This window comes from Eptesicus fuscus, chromosome 3, assembly GCF_027574615.1.
Source record: "Eptesicus fuscus isolate TK198812 chromosome 3, DD_ASM_mEF_20220401, whole genome shotgun sequence".
NCBI classification, from domain to species: domain Eukaryota; kingdom Metazoa; phylum Chordata; class Mammalia; order Chiroptera; family Vespertilionidae; genus Eptesicus; species Eptesicus fuscus.
In genome coordinates this window covers 58,984,870-58,997,363 of record NC_072475.1, presented here as the reverse complement: position 1 = coordinate 58,997,363, position 12,494 = coordinate 58,984,870, and the positions used below count along the sequence as shown (strand labels likewise).

Sequence of the window (12,494 nt, the reverse complement as noted above, 5' to 3'; positions counted from 1 at the left end):
ATCCTACCATCTCAAACTCAGTAAAATCTAAGTTTTTACTGTGCCCCACAAGAACCTCCATGGCCTGGCTCCATATTATCTCTCTGATCTTATCTCCTATGTGTCTGCCCTTCACTGCTCTAGGAAGTCATGGATCTGTAAAATGTTGAGATTACAGATGTTAAGTTTACTTGCAGATAAACTTAGGTTGTCAGTTTCACTATTGCTGATAGAAAACATGAGATTCCTATATCAGAGATGAAGGATAATCACAGTAGTCAGAATATAACATTCTGTGCTGGTTTCCTGAGCCCTAATTCCCACAATATGGTGCCTTCTCTTCTGCTTTTGTTCAAGCTGCAGTAACACACCACTACAGACTAGGTGGCTTAAACAACAGAATTTTATTTTCCCACACTTGGGGAGACTGGAAGTCCCAAATCAATGCACCAGAGGTGTTGGTATCTGGTGAGAGCTCTGACCTCGAGTTGCAGACAGCTTCCTTCTCGCTGTGTGCTCCTACATGGCCTTTCTCCTGTGTCCCCACAGAGACTCTTCTTGTAAGGACACAAATTCTATCAGAGCCCCACCCTTATGACCTTATTTAACCTTAATTATTTCCTTAGAGGCCCCATCTCCAAATACACCCACACTGGCAGTTAAGGCTTCAATATGTGAATTTGGGGAGGGAATAGGTACAAACATTTATTCAATAACACCTACCCTACTTAAAATTTAATCACATTCTTTCCCAATAGTTCCTGTACATTTTCTGCTTTACTGTTTCCCCTTAGTGCGTGCGTGCATGCGTGCGTGTGTGTGTGTGTGTGTGTGTGTGTGTGTGTGTGTGTATTTAGTGATCATATATATTGTCTGTCTCTATCATAGAATAAGTTCTATGAAGGGGGTGGGGTTGCCTTTTTTTTCACTACTAGAGGCCCGGTGCACGAAATTCTGCACTGGGGGGCGGGGTCCCTCAGTCCAGCCTGTGCCCTCTTGCAGTCTGGGAGCCCTCAGGGGATATCCAACTGACAGCTTAGGCCCGCTCTTCAGTCAGTCAGACATCCTTAGCACTGCCATGGAGGCGGGAGAGGCTCCTGCCACCACAGCTGCGCTCGCCAGCCATGAGCCTGGCCTCTGGCTGAGCAGTGCTCCCTCTTTGGGAGTGCACTGACCACCAGGGGCCAGCTCCTGCATTGAACGTCTGCCCCCTTGTGGTCAGTGCACGTCATAGCGACTGGTCATTCTGCCGTGGGGCTGAAACCGGCTCTCCAACATCCACTGAGGGATCCCAGATTGCAAGAGGGTGCAGGCCAGGCCAAGGGACCTCACTGGTGCACAGTCTGGGCCAGGGAGGGACACAGGAGGTTGGCCAGCCAGAGAGGGACCTTGAGAGGGCTCCAGAGCGTGTCCGGCCTGTTTAGCTCAGTCCCAATTGGCCGGACCCCAGCAGCAAGCTAACCTACTGGTTGGAGCATCTGCCTCCTGGTGGTCAGTGCACATCATAGCAAGCTGTTGAGCAGCCTTAGCATATCATTAGCAAATTATGCTTTGATTGGTTGAATGGACAACCAGACAACTGGACACTTAGCGTATTAGGTTTTTATTAGATAGGATTATGTCCCTTGTGCCTAAAACAGAGCTAGTAGTAAGCCTTCAGTAAATACTTGTTGACTGAATGAATGAAGGTTATAGTAGGGAGGGCAGGTTATTTAGAAAACTGGAGTCAGGTATACTTCTAGCCAGTGAGGCCTCCTTTAAGAGGGAATCCCTAATTAATTGTGTGGTCAGTTATTTACTGTAGATTGAATTGTTAAGATCTTATAGAATCCCTTAAATTTAAGCTTACTCTATAATGAGGTGTATTTCCAAAATAGTAGATTGTAATTTTGACTTGCTTAAAGTTTTTGTTGTTGTTGTTTTAAGTTAGGAAAGATTAAAGATGGAGTGATAAAGATTAATAATACATTGTTGGGAAAACTTAAAACCCTGTAAATACCTAATGCACAGAATATAAACAGACTTTTTACCACAAATTAGGAAAAAAAGCAGCTGTTTTGCAAGGGCAGCTTATTGAGAAATTGTCATTTTAGTGATTGTAAGTATCAGGTGTAAATAAAATGGCTTTTAAAAATGTAGATGTTTTTTAATCTTTTTAACCTACTTTAGGCTATCCCTAAATTAAGGATGCTAAGATATGTATACTTAGAAAAGTTTTCCCTTGGCGGGTAGTTAGGAGATGTGCTTTTATAGAAGGATCAATTCCAAATTAATTGTAATTATTCTTTATGGCTTTGAAATTATTTTTTCTTCATGGGAGGTTGGGAGAGCTAATTTTTTTATACCTTGACCCTCAGACTGAAGGCCTAAGCCCCTGCTCTCCTATCCTATTCAGTTACCTAGCAGGACGTTCACAGGCCACACATTCTGGTTTTAATGTGAGTTTAAAAACACAACTGAGATGTTAAAGCTCTAAACATGTTAATTGAATGTGATAAATTTTAAGTACTTCAAATTATAAAGTACTTTCTAAATGGAATGCATTTTTATATATCACCTTCCTTTTTCATGTCTCTGTACACTCCTGAAGCCTATCAGCTTGATTAATCTTGTTACTCTCTCTATGATGTTAAAGAACATAGGGGGGGAAAGGCTGCTAGGGCACTGCTTAAGGGAGAGTCTGGAAATGTCAAAAGGTCAATCTTCAAGTTACCTTCAAAGCTTTGTAGTATCCTGTCTTCGGCGACAGGTGAAAATCACCCACAGGTAGTAATCTGGCCTGGATATTCAACTTGGAGAATGCAGGTGAGTAAACCGCTCTTCGGTATAAAGATGGATTAGCCTGCCCAAGAGCCAAAGGTAGTTTGCTTTATTCCATATAATCAGCATTGTTAGCATGGACTCTAGATGGCAAAACTGCATCAAATGTATTCTGAGTGCTCAATTTCAGAAGAAGGAAAACAACATTTCCTAGTGAATGAGCCTATGAGAGAAGTGGAATCAGGTGACATGATTATTTTTTCAGTTGAAATTATTTTAATAAATAAAAATTAAACACTTTCTGAAATTTGCTTTTTAAAGAAAGGATTTTAAGGGGGACTATATGGTATAAAGAAAGAACACCAGATTAGGAATCAGGAAACCTGAGTTCTAGTCCAGACTCAGCAACTAGCTTGACTTGGCCCAAGTCTAATCATCTTTCTGGGTCTCCACTTTCTTATTAGTCTGCTGAGGGCATACAACAAGTTGATGTCTTAGGCTCCTGTCAGAACTAACCTTCTATGCATGCAAGTTGTTGGAACTAATGGACTCACAAATCTGATTCATGTATATTATTGCAATATTATACTATAGATATAAATTATAATATAAAACATTTATTGCCCATAGATGAATAACAGCTGTTTTAGAAAGAATTTCACATGTCAATGACATAAAATTGTTTTTTACAGGTACATTCCTCTCATTGAAAGGAGCTGTGCTAACATTCTCTTGTATGGATCGAACTGGTGGATTAATGCAACCACCATATGAAGTTTGGAGGGACCCAAACAACATAGATGAAAATGAAAAATCTTGGAGAAGGAAATTGGTCATGAACTGCCCCTCTCTGTCACAAGAAATAGGAGATCATCAGTATACAATAATCTGCTCAGAAAAACAAGCCAAAGTTTTCTCACTGCCTTCTCAGACTTGCCTTTATGTTCATAACATCACCGAGACATCTTTTATACTGCAAGCAGACGTGGTGGTCATGTGTAACAGTGCCTGCTTGGCATGCTTTTGTGCCAATGGGCATATCATGATAATGAGGTACTTGCCTTCTTTATAAATTATCTGTAATCACAACAGTGCCAACAAGGTACACTTCTGAGAAGTATATGTGTAATCTGCAAGATGTTATAAAGAAGCAACCTGAAATCCTTGTTTCATTGTGTTTTTGAATGTCTTATTGTTCTACAATTTGAGAAGAGTTTAGCTTTTTTATTTTTTTGATTTGGTTGGGTGTTTTGTTTTGTTTTGTTAAAATTCTTTGCATTGTGAATAAAAATATATTTTAATTGACATTAAAGAATCTAGGGAAAGAGTGATTTTCCAGTCACTCACACTTTCATTCAGCAAATATTTATTGAGCCTATGTTATCTCCCAGAAGCTATACTAGGCACTAGAAATATAAAGATAAAGAAACTATAAGGAAAATAAGTGAACTGTTACTTTTACTATGTTTCATAGTCCACATAAGAATTTTACATACAGAATTTAATTTGATCCTTTTAGCTTCTCTAGGACATAGAAAATAAAGTATTATTTGCATCCACTATTTTACACATGTTAATGAATTAACCTTTTCCCCACCACCACCCATGACTGAATCTGACATGAATCTGGATTCTATTTAACTGGGTGTGTTTTGGACTCATATCCAAATGAGTTTAGTTACTTGAAATGCCATAACATATACTTTTTAATAATATTTTTTTTTCATATTAAGTCTTTGAAATCCAGTATATAGTTTACACTTACAGAACATCTCAATACAGACGAGCCACATCTCAACTGCTCAATCGGCACATGTAGCTAGTGGCTACCACCTTGGACAGCACACTGCTAGGACCTCATGAAAAGCTTATTCCAACAGCACATATTTCAGGTCTCATTTTATATGGTAAGGTTCTAGGGTTTAAATTGTAATTGCAAACTATTTTTAGATGGTAAATTAATACTTTTTTTTCAAAGTGCTGGTTTTATAATCTGGAATAATTTAAAATCATTGTGCATATGGGAATTAGCAGGATGATTTCAAAGCTTGGGATATAATTACAAGTTTATTTTTCTCCGCTTGGCATTTGAGGTGTGATTTACAAGCAATATAAAAATGTGGATTTGCTTTTTTTCCATGCAGCCTGCCTAGTCTTCGCCCAATGTTGGATGTTAATTATTTGCCACTGACAGACATGAGGATAGCACGGACATTTTGTTTTACTAATGAAGGGCAGGCATTATACCTGGTCTCTCCTACTGAAATTCAGCGGCTAACGTACAGCCAAGAAATGTGTGATAATCTACAGGTAGGTCAGGCACAAAAAAATCATTGGAATGGTTGTAAAAAGAGAGAGAATGAGAGAGATGTGGAAAAACTAAAATACTGCCCAGGCCGGTATGGCTCAGCTGGTTGGAGCATCTTCCCGTACACCAAAAGGTGGCTGGTTCGATTAGGGCGCATACCCAGGTTGTAGGTTTGATGCCCAGTCAGAGTGCATGTGTGTGTGGCGTGGGAGGGGAGGGGGAAAATGGCCCATAACCAGTTGATGTTTCTCTCTCTCTTTCTTTCTCTCTCCCCCCCTCCCTTTTTCTCTTTAAAAAATAATTTTTTTAAAAAAAGCATTGTTTTAAAAATAAAAGCTAGAACATTATTGGGCCAGACAATAAATATGCCTTTCCTAGAATATGTCTTGAATATTATGTTCATCACTGTGACCCTACCAAGTGTGTTTCTAGGTATACACAGAAAAAGTAAGTAAGAGGGGAAAATGTGAAGATTATGCATATTAATGGTTAATTTTTAATTTTTTGGTTTTTTTTTTTTTTTTTACCTGTGGAGAATGCTCTGAAAGATGATAAACTCTTCCTCCAGGATGGAGGATATGTCTGTACACACAACAACTTTGCATACAATTCAGGGAGTTCATGGACTTTTTTAAAGGAAAACTTAATTTGGTTAAAAGCCATACAAAAGAAACACATACTTATTCTGTGGGTTAGAATTGAGCATTTGTCCTTGATCATAGCAGCAAGCATAGCCTAGAAACAGAATAAATATAAAAGCCTATGTAACCTTGGGTAAGTACAAGTGGTCACAAAAATTTAAAAATATCTTAGAAATTTTATTGGTTCAATCCCCTCTTTTTACAAATAAGAAAACGAAAAGCCATTTATTATAACACAGAGTTTAAGAGTATAAGATCTGAACTATTTAAGTGTATTTTGCCCACTTGCAAGACTGTGGGTATTTTACTTAGCCTACCTGTATGCTCTACCTTAGAGCATTGTGTGATAATCAAGGAAGAATTCATATAAAGCACTGAGCACAGTGCCTGAAATATAGAAAGTTTTAAAAATAAATAAATAATGTTATTATCATTACTCAACAAATACTGAGTTGATCCTCTATGCCTGGTACTTGGCTAGGCTCTAGGAATCCTATATAATAAAGATGTAATATGCAAAGAGTCGTTACCCCGTGAAGCTTAATGACAGGATCACGGATCAGCTATGAGGGTGGGGCAGCGAGCTACAAGCAGGCGTGGGAAAGCTACAGGAGGGGGCAGGGCAGCAAGCTATGAGGGGGGCGGGGGGCGGGGAGGGGGCGCGAAGGGAGCTACAGTGTGAAGGGTGAGTAGGAGTTCCCCATGGGAATGGCTGGCTGGGGGTGGAAAAGGTGATGATATTCTTGCCAGAGTAGTGCCATGCAAAAGCCCAGAGGCTTAGGAAACTGCCAACAAAGTTCAGAGTTGGGAAGTGAAAAGAGTGAGGATGGTGCTGGGGAATTAGTCAAGAACAGAGCTTGGATCACCTTTAAGCTCCTTTTATCCCAAGGGCATTTCCCCCAAGGGCAACAGGAAGTCATCCTATCTAATAAAAGAGAAACATGCAAATTGACTGTACCTCCCCTACACCCACCAGCCAATCAGAGTGAGTATGCAAATTAGCCCAACTGAGATGGCAGCAGCCACGGAGCTGGAGCAAGCAGGAAGCTTGGGTTTCCCCCAGCGATGGAGGAAGCCAAGCTTCCTGCCCACCCTGGCCGGCCCTGGCCTCCACTCAAGGCTACAAAGTTTCAATTATAGAAGATAAATAAATCCCAGATACCTGCTTCAAGCCGGCCCTGGCCTCAGCTCAAGGAGGTGCTGAAAAGAAAAAAAGGAGGAGCTGGGAGCTTAGTCACCAGGGTGCATGACCAGCCTGCAAACAGCCCTCAGCCCCTCACCCAGGCTGGCCACACCCCCATGGGGTGAGGTTCCCCTCTGGGGGTCTTGGCCAGCCTGCAAACAGCCATTAGCCCCACACCCAGGCTGGCCACTCCCCCATGGAGTAAGAGCTCCCACTGGGGGGCGTGGTCAGCCTGCAAATAGCCATCAGCCCCTCACCCAGGCTGATCAGGCACCCCAGCAGGGACCCCCACCCTGAAGGGGGTAAGGCCAGCTTGAAAACAGCCCTCAGCTCCTCACCCAGGCTGGCCACGCCCCCCTAGCGGGGACCCTCACCCCATGGGGGCGTGGCTGGCTTGCAAACCACCACAGGCCCCTCGCCCAGACCACCCCACGCCCCTAGGGAACCTCCACCCTGATCTGGGACAAGCTTCAGGGCAAACCAGCTGCCCCCCACCCATGCACCAGGCCTCTATCTATACTAATAAAAGGGTAATATGCTAATTAGACTGGGAGACCTTCCAGGAGACCTTCCAGACGTTCTTCTGGACAAAGCCATGGTGGCAGGGCCTTGGTAGAGGCAGTTAGAGGCCAAGAGGGGAGGGAAGTTGTGGGTGATCAGGCCAGGATGGGATGGCAGTTGTGGGTGGGGCCATTGGGGGTAAGCAGAGCAGAAAGGGGGCCAGTTGGAGGCGAGCAGGCCGTCAGTGGGGGTCTGTTGGAGGTGATTGGGACAGCGGGGGGGGGCAGTTTGGAGTGAGCAGGCCAGCAGGGGGGTAGTTAGGAGCGAGCAGGCCAGTGGGGAGGGGAGGTGGGGGCAAGCAGGCCAGCAGGGGGGCAGTTGGGGGTGAACAGGCTGGCAGGGGAGGCATTTGGGGGCAAGCACACTGGCAAGGGGGGCAGTTGGGGATGATCGAGCTGGCAGGGGGGATATTTGGAGGCAAGCAGGCCAGCGGTGGGGGGCAGTTGGGGGCAAGCAGGCTGGCAGGCAGAGTGGTTAGGGGCAATCAGGCAGGCAGGCAGGCAGGCAGGTGAACGGTTAGGAGCCAGCAGTCCCAGATTGCGAGAGGGATATCTGACTACTGGTTTAGGCCCAATCCCTATAAACCGGCAGTAGGACATCCTTCGAGGGGTCCCAGATTAGAGAAGGTGCAGGCCAGGCTGAGGAACACACGCCCACCCCCGTGCACGAATTTCGTGCACCGGGCCACTAGTTTAAAAGATTTAGCAAAGTGTTTATTGAAACTAGTATTCTGGTGGCAGTATAGCAATTGGTTTTGAGGAATAAAGACTGAAGGTGGGGAGAGCAATTAGGAGGCTTTTAAAAAATAATTAAGGCTAAAAATAACAGTGGCTTGAAATGAGGCAGCCAGCAGTGAGGATGGAGAAAGTTAGCAGATTCAATAGCTAAGAAGTGTAGTCAGTTGGATTGGAGGATTATTAGCAGTAGGAGTGAGGGACAGGAAGGAATTAATAACTCTTCCTGGGTTTCTAGCTTGGAAAACTAAATAGGTGGTATACTGCCAATTCCAAAGAGAAAGGATTAAAGAGGAGAACTCAGGTCTGCTGAGTGGAGGTGAGGGGAGATGAAGATGAAGTCATATAGCAAGCTCCTAGACAAACTGGCATTAGGTCACAGATCTGACTTGTGGTTGAAGTCCCTTCCCCCATATTGATAGTTCTCAAATTTTGATCTGCTTTAGAAAGACCTGGAGAACAAGTATAAAGTAGAGATAACCAGAGCGCATTTTTGTAGATTCTGATTGAGTGTGTTGGAGTAAAGCCTGAGCATCCGTATTTCCAAGATTTTTCTCCAGTCACTAAAGCACACCAAACTGAGAACAACTCAGCTGTGCCTCACCATGCAGTAGCTGCCTGTCTGACTCATTTAAGTTATCTTGAGCCATTTCATAATCTTGTACTTGATATAAAAACAAATCCAGCCTCCCTCCACATGCCACCACAGGCTTCCCATTTCATAGGGAACTCATGCTTGTTTAGGAGAGGGACTAGGTCAGGCAGAAGCTAGTAATTGAAAAAGATCAGAAGTCTAGATTAATAGTCATTGACCAAGTGAAAATTAAACCTAAAGTGAATATACTATCTTCCCATGCTTTCTAATTGTAAAGGAAATAAGAACGCAGAAATATGAAAATTTTAGGATGGCAATTCCTAGAGAAAAGGAAAAGAAGGAGAGGGAATGACAGAGACAGGACTGGGAGCAAAGCAAAATCATAGAAAAATATGGAAAGCAAACTGTCTTTTCATTATGTGCTCTAACAACTACAGTGTTATCTTTTGATCTATTAATTTATTTGTAGTTACTCCAATGCTTTTTTCTTCGAATTGGATACAGGACATGCTGGGAGATCTGTTTACCCCCATAGAGACACCAGAAGCTCAAAACAGAGGTTTCCTAAAGGGACTGTTTGGTGGAAGTGGACAAACCTTTGACAGAGAAGAGCTCTGTGAGTAAACTCCTGATCCTAAAATTGTGTTACAAAATAGAAGATGTGTGTGTGTGTGTGTGTGTGTGTGTGTGTGTGTGTGACTTAACATAATATATGACTTCAAATTCTAGAGTGGATTATTTTGCTTCTATACCATGAAAATTATTTCTGTTTATTAAGCCTGAATAAAGTTGATCACTTTATAGTAGGAAATAGTTTAACAAAAATAGTATGTAAAATTCATGCAAATAATGAGTAAGCTAATAGATGTGTCATTTGCAAGTAGATCATGTTTGCAAGGCAGAGTGAAGACATTCAGTTACTAACGCCTGTAAAAAAAAACCAACATTTTTGAACCTGCCTGCCTTTAACCACTGCTGGGAAACAGATTTTTTTCTTCTGAACACATGGTTTATCAATACTACAGAGCAAATTACTTTAATATCTACCACTGAGACTCTGATGACCAGTAATAAAAAATCAGTAGAAAGATATTAGGCAACATTTTTAGAAAGAAGTTAAGAATGTATTTTCATTGTATATTATTAATGGGAATGTAAATTTGTGCAGCCACTATGGAAAATGGTACAGATATTCCTTTATAAAAATTTAAAAAAATAGAGCTGCCATATGACCCAGCAATCCCACTCTGGGTATTTATCCAAAGAAAACAAAAACACTAATTAAAAAACACATGTGTACCCCTATGTTCATTGCAGCATTATTTACAGTATCCAGATATGGAAGCAACCTAGGTGTTCATCGATAGATAAAGAAGATATGATATATATATATATATATATATATATATATATATATATATATATATAATGGAATATTACTCAACCATAAAAAAGAATGAAATATTGCCATCCTGTCTAATAAAAGAGTAATATGCAAATAGACCATCACTCCAAGATACAAGATGGCTGCTCCCATGTGGACAAAGATGGCCACCACAAGATGGCCTGCAGGGGAGGGCAGTTGTGAGCAGTTAGGGGTTACCAGGCCAGCAGAGGAGGGCAGTTGGGGGTGACCAGGCAGGCAGAGAAGGGCAGTTGGGGGAGACCAGGCTAGCAGGGGAGGGCAGTTGGGGGGGGAGGGACCAGACCTGCAGGGGGGGGCAGTTGGGGGGACCAGGCCAGCAGGGGAGGGCAGTTGGGGGGGACCAGGCCTGCAGGGGAGGACAGTTGGGGGGACCAGGCCTGCAGGGGAGGGCAGTTGGGGGGGCCAGGCCTGCAGGGGAGGGCAGTTGGGGGGGACCAGGCCTGCAGTGGAGGGCAGTTGGGGGGGACCAGGCCTGCAGGGGAGGGCAGTTAGAGGGGACCAGGCCTGCAGGGGAGGGCAATTGTGGGTGATCAGGCAAGCAGGGAGGGCAGTTAGGGGTGACTGGGCTGGCAGAGGAGGGCAGTTGAGGGAGAGCAGGTCAGTAGGGAAGGCAGGTGGGGGGACCAGGACTGCAGGGGAGGGCAGTTGGGGGAGGGGCCAGGCCAGCAGGGGAGGGCAGTTGGGGGGGACCAGGCCTGCAGGGGAGGACAGTTGGGGGGACCAGGCCTGCAGGGGAGGGCAGTTGGGGGAGACCAGGCCTGCAGGGGAGGGCAGTTGGGAGGGACCAAGGCCTTCAGGGGAGGGCAGTTGGCGGGAACCAGGCCCGCAGGGGAGGGCAGTTGGGGGTGACCAGGCCTGCAGGGGAGGGCTGTTTGGGGAGACCAGGCCAGCAGGGGAGGGCTGTTAGGGGCAATCGGGCCAGCTGGGAGCAGTTAGGCATCCGAGGCTGGCAGGGGAGTGGTTAGGGGGTGATCAGGCTGGCAGGCAGAAGTGCTTAGGGGCAATCAGGCAGAGGCAGGCGAGCAGTTGTGAGCCAGCAGTCCTGGATTGTGAGAGGGATGTCCGACCGCCAGTTTAGGCCCGATTCTGGTGGGATTGGGCCTAAACTGGCAGTCAGACATCCCTCAAGGAGTCCCAGATTAGAGAGGGTGCAGGCTGGGCTGAGGGACACCACCCTGTGCACAAATTTCGTGCACCGGGCCTCTAGTTTATAATGATATGGATGGATCTAGAGGGTATTATGCTAAATGAAATAAGTCAGACAGAGAAAGACAATACTGTGATTTCACTAATATGTGGAATCTAAAAAGAAAAAAAAATTAACAAACAAAACAAGAACAGACCCATGGATATAAAGAACAAGTTAATGGTTTCCAAAAGGGAGGAAGGTTACAAAAAGGGTGTGGGGGGGGGAATAAGGTTTTCTAGAATATCTTATCATCATTTGATCTTGCAGATAAAAAAATCCTTTAAACTTTTACCTATGCAAAACATCTAGGTGCTTCCATACAATTCAATATTTATTCTTCGGCCATAAAAAGGCATGAAATTTGATATATGCCACAACATGGATGAACCTTGAAAACATCATGCTAAGTTAAAGAAGGAGGACAAAAAAAGGTCACTTATTATATGATTTATTCCATTTATATAAAATGTCCAGAATGAGAAATTCATAGAGACAGAAAATAGATTAGTAGTTGCCAGGCACTGGGGCAAGAAGTGACTGTTTAATGGCTATGGCGTTTCTTTTGGGGTAATGAAAATGTTCTAAAATTAGATAGTGGTGACAGTTGCACAACTCTGAATACACTAAAAACCACTGACTTATACACTTAAAAGGAAAAAATTTATGGTGTGTGAATTATATCCCAATAAGGCTCTTACAGATCTAGATTCCATTCCTAATGTTGCCTCTTTGGGAACGCTCACTAAATTTTTACCAAGACAGTTGTTTTTCAATTTTTAAAAATTACTTCATAAAATTAAATGAAACCAAGCTTTGTAAATGATAGGTAAATGTTTAGTCTTTTATGAAGTAACCAAATTTCATCATATTTATATTAATGCCCATCATGCATATACTCCATTCTCTAGTATTTACACACACACACACACACACACACAGAGAGAGAGAGAGACAGAGAGAGAGAGAGAGAGAGAGAGAGAGAGAGAGAGAGAGAGAGAGATTTAAAAACAACAACTGAGACCTATAAAGGCTGATAGCAAGATAAACAGAGAACACTGGAATGAAGACTTGGGTCCAAATTTAAACAAAAGAACAGACCTGTGATCAGAACAGACACT

General features: G+C 43.3%; 1 protein-coding gene across 2 annotated transcripts in view; it reads left to right on the top strand.

The window, feature by feature from the left end:
* Window positions 1-12,494, top strand: part of STXBP5L (syntaxin binding protein 5L) — a 218,925-nt gene that overhangs the window by 203,439 nt on the left and 2,992 nt on the right. For both annotated transcript variants that reach the window (XM_054713945.1, XM_054713944.1), the window contains 3 exons: window positions 3,432-3,792; window positions 4,884-5,049; window positions 9,266-9,377. In XM_054713945.1, the coding sequence (XP_054569920.1) occupies window positions 3,432-3,792; window positions 4,884-5,049; window positions 9,266-9,377 (639 nt within the window). The remainder of the gene's footprint in view (window positions 1-3,431; window positions 3,793-4,883; window positions 5,050-9,265; window positions 9,378-12,494) is intronic.